The sequence below is a fragment of the Zootoca vivipara genome, chromosome 13 (assembly GCF_963506605.1).
Source record: "Zootoca vivipara chromosome 13, rZooViv1.1, whole genome shotgun sequence".
Classification (NCBI taxonomy): Eukaryota; Metazoa; Chordata; class Lepidosauria; order Squamata; family Lacertidae; genus Zootoca; species Zootoca vivipara.
In genome coordinates, this window is record NC_083288.1 from 50,144,776 (window position 1) to 50,157,479 (window position 12,704).

General features: G+C 54.3%; 1 protein-coding gene across 3 annotated transcripts in view; it reads right to left on the minus strand.

Moving 5' to 3' along the window:
- DNAH2 (dynein axonemal heavy chain 2) overlaps positions 1-12,704 on the minus strand; it is a 149,025-nt gene that overhangs the window by 6,473 nt on the left and 129,848 nt on the right. For all 3 annotated transcript variants that reach the window (XM_060281903.1, XM_060281902.1, XM_035134845.2), the window contains exons 76-79: positions 9,852-10,038; positions 8,707-8,855; positions 7,885-8,068; positions 7,366-7,556 (exon numbers count right to left, since the gene is read on the minus strand). In XM_060281903.1, the coding sequence (XP_060137886.1) occupies positions 7,366-7,556; positions 7,885-8,068; positions 8,707-8,855; positions 9,852-10,038 (711 nt within the window). The remainder of the gene's footprint in view (positions 1-7,365; positions 7,557-7,884; positions 8,069-8,706; positions 8,856-9,851; positions 10,039-12,704) is intronic.

The window sequence follows — 12,704 nt, forward strand, 5'->3', positions numbered from 1 at the left end:
ATATTTGTAACATTATGCATGGCATGGAGAGAGAGAAGTTTTTCTCCCTCCCTCTTAAGGCTAGGACTTGTGGACATAATAAAATAATAATAATAATAATAATAATAATAATAATAATAATAATAATAATTTATTATTTATACCCCGCCCATCTGGCTGGGTCTCCCCAGCCACTCTGGGAGGCTTCCAACAGAAGAATAAAACACAATAATCTATTAAACATTAAAAGCTTCCCTAAACAGGGCTGCCTTCAGATGTCTCCTAAAAGTCTGGTAGTTTCCCCCCCTCTTTGACATCTGTTGGGAGGGCGTTCCACAGGGTAGGTGCCACCACCGAGAAGGCCCTCTGCCTAGTTCCCTGCAACTTGGCATCTCGCAACGAGGGAACCGTCAGAAGGCCCTCGGTGCTGGACCTCAGTGTCCGGGCAGAATGATGGGGGTTGTCACAGTGGCCGGAGTGGGCTACTTCAGAGTAACGACGCTACGCAGCTCTGCATTTTATTCTTTTATTGGTGCTGCGTATTTACAGTGCTGAAGTCATTGCTATTTACACGGAGTGATGTGGTCAGTCGGTTCCAGAACCTCCGAATGGCTTTTGGCGCGTCTTTCTCCAACACAAAAGCTTTGGCAGACCCATCCTCTTTCCCCTCCTCTTTCTGCGTAATTCCGGAGTTGGGGGGATGGGTCTCCCCCCCTTATTCGCCCCTTCCTGTCCCACCTGGGACCCTGGCTCCTCTACCTTGCCTGAGCCTCGGACACGACTTCCTGCTTCCCCATTGGAATCGGAACTCTCTCTGCTTTCCCCTGTGCTCGGGGATGGGCTTGAACTCAGGAGGGGAGGGACTTCGCGATATCCCCTGTCCCTCACATCCACCCCCCTCCCAAGCTCTCCTTCACCCCTCCCCAGGTCCCCCCCAGGTGTCGGTGACGACTGGAAGCCTAAGAACTCAGTGCTTTCCGAGCCCGTTGGTGTGAACACCTCCCCCCAGTCCTGCGAGCCCCCCCCTTCCGCCTGGGAGGACGGGAATCCCAAAAAGTCCGTGGCGTCAGAGCTGGTAGGGGTAAAAATGTTCTGCCAATCTGCTCCTTCCTCTGACTGGGTGGATCTCGGTGACACCCATACCTCATCCTCTGGTTCCTCAAACTCCGCTTCCCAGCGCCATGGTGAACTGCTCTCCCGTGCTTCCTCCCCCTCCCCCTCCCTTTCCATGTGCCAGGGCTTGGGTCTATGGGGAAAGAGGGCGTGAAATTCTTCTACCAGGAATTCCTCTTGTATCTGAGTGGCTGGGACCCATTCATTCTGGGACGGTGGAGCATCCTCCCATGCCATGAGGTACTCCAGGCCCCCCACCCCCCTCCTTGAGTCCAGGATGGCCGTGGCCTCATTGAGTTGCTCCCTGCCTTCTCTCTCCCCCCCTCCCTCAGGGGTTTGTTCGCTGCCTCGGAGCCTGCTGCTTTCCCTGTACGGCGACAGCAGCGATCTATGAAACACTGGGTGCACCCTCATGTCCTCTGGCAGTGCCAGCCTGTATGCCACCGGGTTGACCTGTTGCGTGACCGTGAAGGGGCCCAACCTTCTGGGCGCCAGCTTTTTGCACCTCCCTCTGATGGGAAGGCCCTCCGAGGACAACCAAACTTTGTCCCCCACCCTAATGACCTCCCCCGGTCGCCTGTGGCGATCTGCCCCCTTCTTGTACGCTTCCTTGGCTCTCTCCAAGTGTTCTCTGAGCTGCTGGTGCACCGTCTCCAGTTCCTCTGCCCAATCCTCAGCCTGTGGGCCCTCCTCCTCCTCCTCCCCCTCCCTCTCTGGGAAAGATCTGAGGTCGCGCCCGTAATTGGCCTTAAAGGGCGACACCCCTGTGGAGACGTGCACCGCATTGTTGTAGGCAAATTCTGCCAGTGGCAGGCGATCCACCCAGTCCGTTTGCCGCTGGCTGACGTAGCATCTCAGGTACTGCTGCAGAATGGCGTTGACCCTCTCCGCCTGTCCATTGGTCTGCGGGTGTCTAGCCGTCGACAAGCTGACCTCCACCTGCAGGAGGTTCATGAGCCGCCGCCAGAACCTGGAAACAAATTGGCGGCCACGATCTGAAATAACCCTTAAAGGTAATCCATGCAGTCTGAATACGTGATCCACAAACAGTTTGGCTTCTCTTCTGCAGAGACCGCCCTGGCACACGGTATAAAGTGGCACATTTTGGACATGAGGTCCACCACCACCAACACTGCGGTCTTGCCCCTGGAAGAAGGCAGATCTGTGATGAAGTCCATGGACACCACTTCCCACGGCCTGTGTGGCGTGGCTAAGGGCTCCAGCAATCCCGGTGGCGCTGCTCTGACCACCTTTGCCCGCTGGCAGGTGTCACAGCCCCGTACATAGTCTCGAACATCTTCCCGCACCCCTGGCCACCAGAAGTGTCTCATGACTAGGTGAGCGGTTTTGTCCCTCCCAAAATGACCCGCCGTTGGGTTGTCGTGCATCTGCTTGAGGACCGTACGTCTAAGCTGGGTGGTGGGCAGGTACAGTGCACCCTTGTAGAAAAGCAGCCCCCTGCGTTCTGCAAAGTCTTTTGCCTGCTCCCCCCCCCTCTCAGTTCTCTGAAGATGCGGTTGGCAAAATCATCCGCTGCCGTCAGTGCTGTGAGTTCTGCCTCGCTCACCACTGCTGCTCCGCAGGACCATGCTGACGGGGGGAAAATGTGCCTGGGTGCCGGTGGCGCCTCCTCCTCCATGTACTCTGGCTTGCGGGAGAGGGCATCCGCCCTGACATTCTGCTCTCCCGGGATGTAGTGTATGGAGAAGTTGAAGTTCGAGAAGAACTCTGCCCACCGTATCTGCCGCTGGTTGAGCACCCTGGCAGTTCTCCAGAACTCCAGGTTCTTGTGGTCTGTGCACACCTGGATGGGGTGCTTGGCGCCCACCAGGAAGTGTCTCCAGTGCTGGAACGCAGCGTGGATCGCAAGAAGTTCCCGATCAAACACCGTGTAGTTTCGCTCTGGCTGGGTCAACTTCCTGGAGAAGAAGGCACAGGGTCTCCACTCTCTGTTGGCGTCCAGTTGCAACAAAATGGCACCCACAGCTTTATCAGAAGCATCTGTCTCCACGCGTAGGGGCGCGTCCTGAACCACGTGGAACAGGTTCTGGTCTGAGGCGAACACCCTCTTGAGGCTTTCGAACGCTGCTTGCGCCTCTGGTGTCCACCTGAACTTCTGCTTGCCTCTCAGGCAGTCAGTGATGGGAGCCGTAACGCGAGAGAAGTTCTTGATGAACTTCCTGTAGAAGTTGGCGAAGCCTAGTAGGCGTTGGGCATCTTTGCGCGTCCTGGGGCTGTGCCAGTCCAGGATGGCCTGCACCTTGTCCTTGTCCATCGCCAGCCCCTTGTCTGACAGCTTGTAGCCCAGGAAGTCCACCTCCTTGGTGTGAAACTTGCACTTCTCCAGCTTCACATACAGGTGGTTCTCCTTCAGGCGCTGCAACACCTCCCTGACATCTTTCACATGCTGCACTGGGTCATCGGAATAGATAAGGATGTCATCCAGGAAGACCAAGCATTTCCTGAAGAGGAGGGACCCCAGGACGTGGTGCATGAAGGCCTGGAAGCATGCTGAGCCCCCTTGCAACCCGAAGGGCATCACCAGATATTCAAAAGAGCCCAGAGGCGTGAACATCGTGGTTTTCCATTCATCGCCTTCCCGGATCCTGATCAAGTTGTACGCCCCCCTCAGGTCGAGCTTGGTGAAGATCTTGCCCCTGCGTGCCGCTGTCAGGAGATCATCCACTCTGGGCATGGGGAAAGCCGCTGGCTCTGTCACTGAATTCAGCCGTCTAAAATCCACCACAAGACGGCGCTGTTGCGTGTCTTTCTTGTCCACCCAGAAGACCGGGCTGCCCCCTGCTGCCTTGCTTTCTCTGATGAACCCCCGCTTGAGGTTCTTGTCGATGAAAGCGCGCAGATCCTCCAGTTCCTGGTCTGACATGGCGTACAGCTTGGCTGGGGGTATAGTTGCCCCTGGCACCAGGTTGATCTGGCAGTCAAAAGGCCTGTGTGGGGGTAGGTGGTCGGACTCCGCTTCGCTGAAGACCTCCTGCAGGTCCCAGTACGGCTTGGGTATCGCCTCACCCCCTTTGACGTGCATGGTGGCCACCGTGGCTATGGGAGGCCCCTCCCCTGGTTGGTGCTGCATGCAATGTTCCAGGCAAAAGTCCGATCCAAAAGTGATGCATCTCTGGTGCCAACTGATGGAGGGGTCGTGGCGCGCCAGCCAGCTCATGCCCAAGACGATGGGGGGGTCTGAGATGGTGGTGACGTTGAATGCCAGTGTCTCTGAGTGCCTTCCCACCGTCATTTTCATGGGGGGGGTTTGATGAGTGATGGCCCCTCCCAGCAGCTCTCTGCCGTCAATGGTCGCCACGTGCAGAGGAAAATCCAGCTGCAGAAGCTGGATCTGGTGCTCTTCTGCAAAGTTTCTCGAGAAGAAGTTCGCTGACGCCCCACTGTCAATTAGGGCGAGGACCGTCAGGGGATAGCCATTTGGGAGCGTGAGCGTCACTTCTAGAACCACTCCTGCTCTGGGAGGGGTGGGCTGGCTCTGCTCCTCTCTGTGCGGGTGGGTGGGCTGGGGCTGTTGTCTGCTGACTGTGCCTGGCTGCTGCCCCTTGTCTCCTGCAGCCAGGCTTTCCCGTTTCCCTGCTGTGGTGCTGCGTCAGTGGGGAAGGGCACAACCGTTCCCGCCTTTCCTTGCCACTCCCTGCGATGTGGGCAGTCTCTGACGAGATGCTGGGGGGAGTTGCAGAGAAAGCAATTCCCACCCCTTCCCTCCTTGCGTCTTGGCGCCGCTGGGGTTTGAAAAGCCCGCGCGCGCGCTATCAATCTGCATGGGTTCCTGGTCCTGGCTGGCCCCAGGCGTGGCTTGAAAGGGTTGTTGGGGGAGTGGCTTCTCCTGCGACCGTGGGAACCAAGCCCGCTTTGCGCGCGTTGCTTGCTTGTCGCTCCACCGGGATTCCTGTCTCACCCCCACCGCCAGAGCCGCTTTGCTCAGCTGATCCATATTACTGGGCTTTGGACCTCTCGAGAGCTCATCCTTCACCTCCTCATGCAACCCCAAGTAGAACGCCGCTTGCATTGGGGGTGACTCTAGTTCCCACCCCAATCTGTGCACCAGCATGGTGAATTTCGCCCAATACGCGCGAACTGTCATATTTCCTTGGCGTAAATTATGAAGTTCCTCCTTAGTCTGGTCCATATGACTATCGGACGAATACATCGTTTTCAAACCTTCTAGAAATAGTTTGACATTCTTCATGCAAGGATTCTTTGTTGCGATTAACGGTCTTAGCCACTCCCTGGCTGCCCCGGTAAGGTGCTCCACAATAAACGCTACCCTGTGCTCATCATCAGGGAACTCATCGTGGTGCAGCTCAAGAGCATACACAATCTCAGTCTCAAAGCCCTGATATTCCCTCGGGTCTCCATTGAACTTGCTTACTAGGGTCCCGGCTCTCCTTCCTGGCAGCACTTGGACTTGGGGTGCCCCTCCCGCCTTGTTTTTCTCTGCATCCAGCTTGTTTTGGAGGTCTACCGCCACCGCCCTTAATTCCTGCTCTCTTTCCTGTAGCGCTCTCACCTGTTCCGCAAGTTGTAGCCGGTCGTCCTGGACCTTCTTAGTCTCTTCTTTAGCTGCCTTCAATTCCCCCTGCGCCTGCAGCGACAGCTGCTGCAGTTCTTGCTGGGCTTTCTCCGCGATCTGCCGCCATCTCTCCGCCTCTGACACGCTCATCCCAGCAACTCCAAAGTAGCCCCAAAAAGGATTCGGAGGTTGCTGTCACAGTGGCCGGAGTGGGCTACTTCAGAGTAACGACGCTACGCAGCTCTGCATTTTATTCTTTTATTGGTGCTGCGTATTTACAGTGCTGAAGTCATTGCTATTTACACGGAGTGATGTGGTCAGTCGGTTCCAGAACCTCCGAATGGCTTTTGGCGCGTCTTTCTCCAACACAAAAGCTTTGGCAGACCCATCCTCTTTCCCCTCCTCTTTCTGCGTAATTCCGGAGTTGGGGGGATGGGTCTCCCCCCCTTATTCGCCCCTTCCTGTCCCACCTGGGACCCGGGCTCCTCTACCTTGCCTGAGCCTCGGACACGACTTCCTGCTTCCCCATTGGAATCGGAACTCTCTCTGCTTTCCCCTGTGCTCGGGGATGGGCTTGAACTCAGGAGGGGAGGGACTTCGCGATATCCCCTGTCTCTCACAGGGGTGGAGACGCTCCTTCAGGTATACTGGACCGAGGCCATTTAGGGCTTTAAAGGTCAGCACCAACACTTTGAATTGTGCTCGGAAACATACTGGAAACGTACTGACATGCAAAGAAGCCGAATGTTGGGAGATTAAGGTCCGCTTTTAAAAAGCATTTATTCGTGCTGTGAATAGTTAAACTATGGAACTCCCTCCCACAGAGGCAGGGATGGCTGCCAACCTAGGTAAAGGTAAAGGGACCCCTGACCATTAGGTCCAGCTGTCACCGACTCTGGGGTTGCGGCGCTCATCTCGCGTTATTGGCCGAGGGAGCCGGCATATAGCTTCCAGGTCATGTGGCCAGCATGACAAAGCCGCTTCTGGCGAACCAGAGCAGCGCCCGGAAACGCCGTTAACTTTCCTGCTTGGAGCGGTTCCTATTTATCTACTTGCACTTTGACGTGCTTTCGAACTGTTAGGTTGGCAGGAGCTGGGACCGAGCAACGGGAGCTCACCCCGTCATGGGGATTCGAACCGCTGACCTTCTGATCAGCAAGCCCTAGGCTCAGTGGTTTAACCCCCAGCGCCACCTGCATCCCATTGAGCCAACCTAGATGGCTTTAAAGGAGGATTAGACAAACTCATGGAGGAGAGGGCTTTCAAAGGCTCCGAGCCATGATGTCTCTGCTCTGCCTCCACAGTCGGAGGCAGCGATGCTTATGAATACCAGTTGCTGGAAACCACAGGAGGGGAGAGGGCTCCTGTGTTCGAATCCTGTTGAGGGTTTCCCTTTGGGGCATCAGATTGGCTACTGGGAGAAGAGGAGCCTGGGCTAGATGAGTGGCTCTTATTGTGTACTTAAACACACACAGTTTCCCCCCAGTTCTTCCTCAAACTATACATTTGTTCTATAATGCTGCAGGGGGGAAACGACCTGATGTGAAGTTGCCAATCTGGAGTAAGGCAGAGGGGAACTTTTTACTTGACCCAAGAGGAGAAGGAAGCCTGTGGCTTTCGTAGGGCTGGGGTGGGGCCTTGGGTGTGGGGGCCCCCTGAGGAACAGGTGGTGGGAGGAGGAAATGACGAAAGAGCCCCCCGCCCCGCCCCTTTTGGCCACCTGGCTCTTTTGCTCTCACCGTGGGGGGCTCCGTGGTCATCTTGATCCCGGCCTGCAAGATGGAGATGGGGAAGTCTGGGTGGGGGCTGGAGCTGAGCCACAGGCGGAAGGAGGGGTGCGGCTCTTCCACCTGCAGCTGCTCCACCAGCTTGTCCAGCTGGGGCATCCAGGAGAGAGAGAGGTGGCAGTTGGCCAGGAAGACCCAGTTGCCTGCCGGGAAAGAGTGGCAAAGCCAGGTTAGAGGGTGGAGAGGCCCCACAGCTGCTTGGCGGGGGGGGGGGCGCCAAGGCGTGAGCTGAGCAAGATCTATGAAGGAAGACTCAAGGTAGCAGGAATGGCACCCCCTGTAAGCGAGAGATGCCTCCAGAGCAGCCGTTCCTCTCCGGACGTTGTTGGACTACAACGCCCATCATCGCTGGCCAATGATGGGAGCCCCAGAAGACCTGGAGACTGGCCCCAGACGTTCCCCATCTCTGCTCCAGAGATCAGAAGGGGTCGGGTGGGCGCAGCCGGCTCGCCTGCGGGGAGCTGGACTCACCCTGGTGGACGCCGTCTTTGATCATGCGGGTGGCGATGGGCGCCTGGCCCTGGCCCAGCGAGAGGGCTTGGAAGTGCTGCGACATGGCCGACTGCTCGGCCAGCTGGAGCAGGGAGGAGGTGGGGTCGACGCCAGGGGAGAGCACAAAGATCAGAGGCGTCTTGGTCGTGGAGTCATCCACCACCTGCGCCCAGAGATGGAAAGAGAAGGACAAAACGGGGAGCAAAATCATTCTAGGCCACAGAGAGCGACCGAGTAGCTGAGGCAGGACAGGATGGGGGACAGTGACTGTGAGGTCAGTCCCATACAGATGAATATTTTTTTTTGGGAGGGGGGACACTCCTATTTACTCCTGTCTCAATCCGGCTGCAGAGACCATTCTTCCAGAGCAGTTGAAAAAAAACAGATTATTGATCCTGAAGTAGCGCTACAAGCATCAGAGCATCAATACTCAAGCAGAGAGCATCAGTACATGGAAGGAGGGGGTTATGCACACAACAGAACCATTATTTCCAAGACCACCCTCATCACAAGCCTGGCAAATCTGGAACTACACTTGATAATCAGATATCACTAAAACTCTTCATTCTGAAGACAACACTTATTCTCCCTTTTTCTCTCTCATGACTTGGGACGGGTTGCTGCATTCATTCCACATGCCCACTTTATAGTTTTGCTATTTTCATCTTTGTTTATAATAACTGTTCTGTTTATATACATTATAAAATGAAATTTTAAAAAAATTACAAGAGAGAAAGAGAGAACATGGAAGTGGGTAAGGGCCTAGGAGTCCCCCCAAGTGCCACAGACACTGCCACTCACCGACTTCATGTTGAGCACTGGGGGCTCGATGAACTGGGAGCCCAAGTTAGAGACGATGAATGCCGTGACGCAGAAAGCCACGCGGTCTGGCCGCAGGGACCGGACGACCAGCATCCGCTGCATCTGGTTACAGGAGTTCTCCCACTCACCTGCAGGCGACAAGGCAAGGATGGGGGGGAAACTGAAGAGGGGCCCAGTGGGTGGGTTGTAGAGAAGGCCTGGCATGCCCACCAGAGCATCTCAGCTTGACTCCCACATCTCCAGTGCATAAGGAAAGGGGACAGACCTCTCACAGGAGGCGGTCCTAGAGGGATTATCTGCACCAAGAACACCTCTTTTCAGAGGCTCTGGGCTTCCAAAGTATGCTGGCACAGTGGCTGTAGTGTCGCACTAGGACCTGCAAGCCCTGGCTCCGAACCCCCATTTGGCCACAAAACTCCCTGGATAACTGCCTCTCAGCCTAAGCCCACCTGGCAGAGTTGTTGTGAATAAATGAGGAGGGGGAGGGCCCTGTATTTGAGCTCCTTGGAGGAAAAAAGTCGGATATAACTTTTGGATCTTTACGGCCGCAGCTAGAGTTCAAGCCAAGGCTGCGAGGGAAGATCCCCTGGATGTCACGGGACCAGGGGCGTGTTACCCATAGAGCTAGTGGCGCGGGGCATCAAGTTCTGGAGGGCGCCAGGGAAGAGGCGGAGGCGGGACGCAGCACCTCCCGGCATCAGCTCGCCGCCCGGAGCCTCTGTCTGCCATGGCATGAAGCGGCCAGCTGAGCCGGGAGGCGCCACGTCCAGCCTCTGCCTCTTCGCCAGCCGCTGCTTAAGACTCCGCACCCCCAAACTCGGCCCTCCAGATGTTTTGGGACTACAACTCCCATCATTCCTAGGTAACAGGACCAGCAGTCAGGGATGATGGGAATTATAGTCCCAAAACATCTGGAGGGCCGAGTTTGGGGGGTGCCTGCTTAAGATGGCCCTGCACGGGACATCAGGTGATTGACAGGCTAGTTTTGGATCCAGCCCGTGTGCCAGATCCAGTGCTCCCAGCTCTGTTCTGGAAGATGGTCGTTAACCCATTTCCACTGGACTCCCTCCCAATTTTCTTTAGGGAGGGCATGGACACAATCCGATGGCAGGGCGCTGCCTGACCTGGCAGCATGGCCTTCTCCGGCTTGGAGTTGGTGTACCAGAGGTTCCAGTCGCGAGGGTACTGCTCAAAGGAATTCATGATGCCATGGAAGTTGGTGAGCTTGTCCAGCTCGGTGATGTTGTCCCAGTAGATGTCGGCCAGCCAGCTGGTGCAGGGGTTGTCCATCTGCCCTTCCCTGTCTAGCACCTGCAAAGCAGGAAGTGAACGATGGAAGAAAAAGGACAGATTTTTGTTGAAAGTCCTTCTTCCCACAACACACAGTTAAACTGTGGAACTCCCTCCCACAGGAGGCCATCAGCTCAGATGGTTTTAAAAGAGGATTAGGCAAATCCATAGGGGAAGATCAGGCTATTTAATACACCTTTCCTTTCAGGGTATTTGGGGGAGGTGAAGCAGGCCTCCCCATACACCAAGGTATTTCTGAACATCCACCATCTTCTCCAGATGGGATGGGCCCATCGTCCTGAGCGTGAAGGGCTCTGGTCAGATTCTGCCCACCTCTGTTACAAGGGTGGGGATGCATCCCATAGCGGGAGACTCTCATCACCCGGGGAGGAATGGCACAAAGCAGGGAGCATTATGGGTAAAATATGGTTGCCAGAGAGAGGGCCCCTGGAGATGGCCTTGGCAGCAAATCTGGCCATGGACACACATACACATAGTCATCTCAGGAATGGCACTGAAAGGCGTATAATGCCAGGTGTGCCCAGGTGGGGGCCAGCCTCGGACCTCAAGGTGAAAGTAGGGAGAAGGAAAAGTCTCTGGCTATTTCCCAGCCTGCTCTGGGTTTCCCCTCAGGAAACATATAGCGAGGAGCAGGCTGCAGAAGGTTGGGGTGGCTTTCCCCCGCTCCTTCCCCCTCTCCATGGCTGTCCTGCTAAGTGGGCAGCCATTCTTGCTCTCTGGCCCGTTGTCATGGATGGGGCTTGGCTGAGCTTCAAGGACTTCTCAGATTACAAAGCCAGGCCCTGGGAAAGCCTCCCGGACGGCTCACCTAAAGACCTGTGGGACGGCCAAGGTGCATTCTGCCCTTGACTGCCCACATGGCATGCCTGTGTTGTGGGGCAAGGCCTGGGGATATTTCTTTTTTATAGAAGATTTATAGAAGATTTTATTAATGCTTTTTCATAATGCAAAATTCAAAAAAAATCTAAATAAAAGCAGGAAAGGGAAAGAGAAAACATCGAAGGAAAAACAAAAATATAAAAGAAAAAGAACATAACGGACTTCTGATTTTCCATCTGTCAGTTACATAAAAGAAATTATTCGAAATATTCACTCTAGAATGACATCCAACTGATCTACCTTCTGTTAGGCAATATTTTCCCAATCTTACAACCCAAATGTATCAAATTAATTCAGTTTCCTTTTTACACAAAAAGTCCAAAAGTGGTTCTCTAATTATTTTTATTAATGGTTTTCGCCTCCAATAGTTTCAAAATCCATTACTCCATATTAAACAATAAGACGTCTTTCCATCTTTGTCCACACAAGTGTCTCCACTGTGATCATATATTAAAATAATATTCCATAGTTCTTTACTTATTATATATTCATTAGTTCATTATCGTCTGTTCCTATTTCCTGTTGTATATCCTGTAGTTTTCCATCTTGATTTTGAAAAGACACAGAACACAGCACCTGAGTTTAAGCCCTTGTTCACTCTTTATCTCCAGGGTGAATTTGACAGCCAAGATTTACGTATTGGCTATCATCAATCACCACGTAATTATCTCCATCGACAACCTGCCGACAGAAGATGTTCAGTCCACCATGTTCCTCCTCCGGAAGTCAAGGCCCAAGGAGATTTCAACCTTTTGGGGGTACTACACCTCCTTAGAGACTGCTCCTCTTGAGAGCCAGCCCAAAATCTCTCCCCAGAAGCTTCCCTTGTCAGGACAATGGGGATGCATGGGGGGGGGGCAATGGTCAGGGCTGTGCTGATTCAGCAGCAGGACCGTCACTGATCTGATGTTCTTCATACAATCCCACCTCATCCCCAGTCCCAATATTGGGCGGGCAACTGACTGATACATGGGAGGGCCCAATCACTTGTCAAATTTGGCCTGCCAGCAGGTAGGGAGATAAAGATCTGGCCTGTTGGCCAGGAATGTTTTCCCACCCCCCCAGCCCTATATGGGGCGTGGGATGGTGTCAGAACTGACGTCTACTGGATTTAAAGGACGGGGGAGAATTTCTGAAGCAGCAAAAGGCAGAAGAAGCATCCCATGGTAGTCTGTGGCAAAGAGACAGAGGTGACATGGGTGGCAAAACTGCTGAAAACTTTCCATGGGCCAGAGCATGAGCTTCAGGTGGGTGCTGCACCTTCTAGGGACAATGGCCCAAAGCGATGTCCCCTGGCCCAAACAACGAAGGCCGGTTATGGCAGGGAATCAGCCTTCCTTTAACACCAAGGCCCTGCCAGAGTTGCAGTCTTGAGTCCAGGCACCAGCAATCTCGCTGGAGCCAGACGGACAGTCAGAACGAAGGTGTCCGACATTATTTTGAAACCATGTAGGAACTGGTAGAAGATTGGCATCTGCCTGTTCTATAGGCTTGGTGGGTGAAATCTTCACAGTTTTCCTCTTCGGAAAATGGTCTCTCCAGTGAGGAAGAGCCTTGAGAAGCCGGGGGGGGGCACCAAATGGCAACTGTCAAGGTAACCGGGAGAGTGCTGTTTTTAGACCTGCCGCCTCCCCAGCCTGGCTGACTTTCTTTTGCGTGTTGATTTCTCCTTGCAGAAATGTCATTTCCCCCAGCAGCGTCATGCTCAGGCAGTGGGAGAAGAAAGGGTAACAAAGAAAGGGACCCAAGAGGATAAGGAGAGGTAAAAACAAAGATGACTCTTCTTT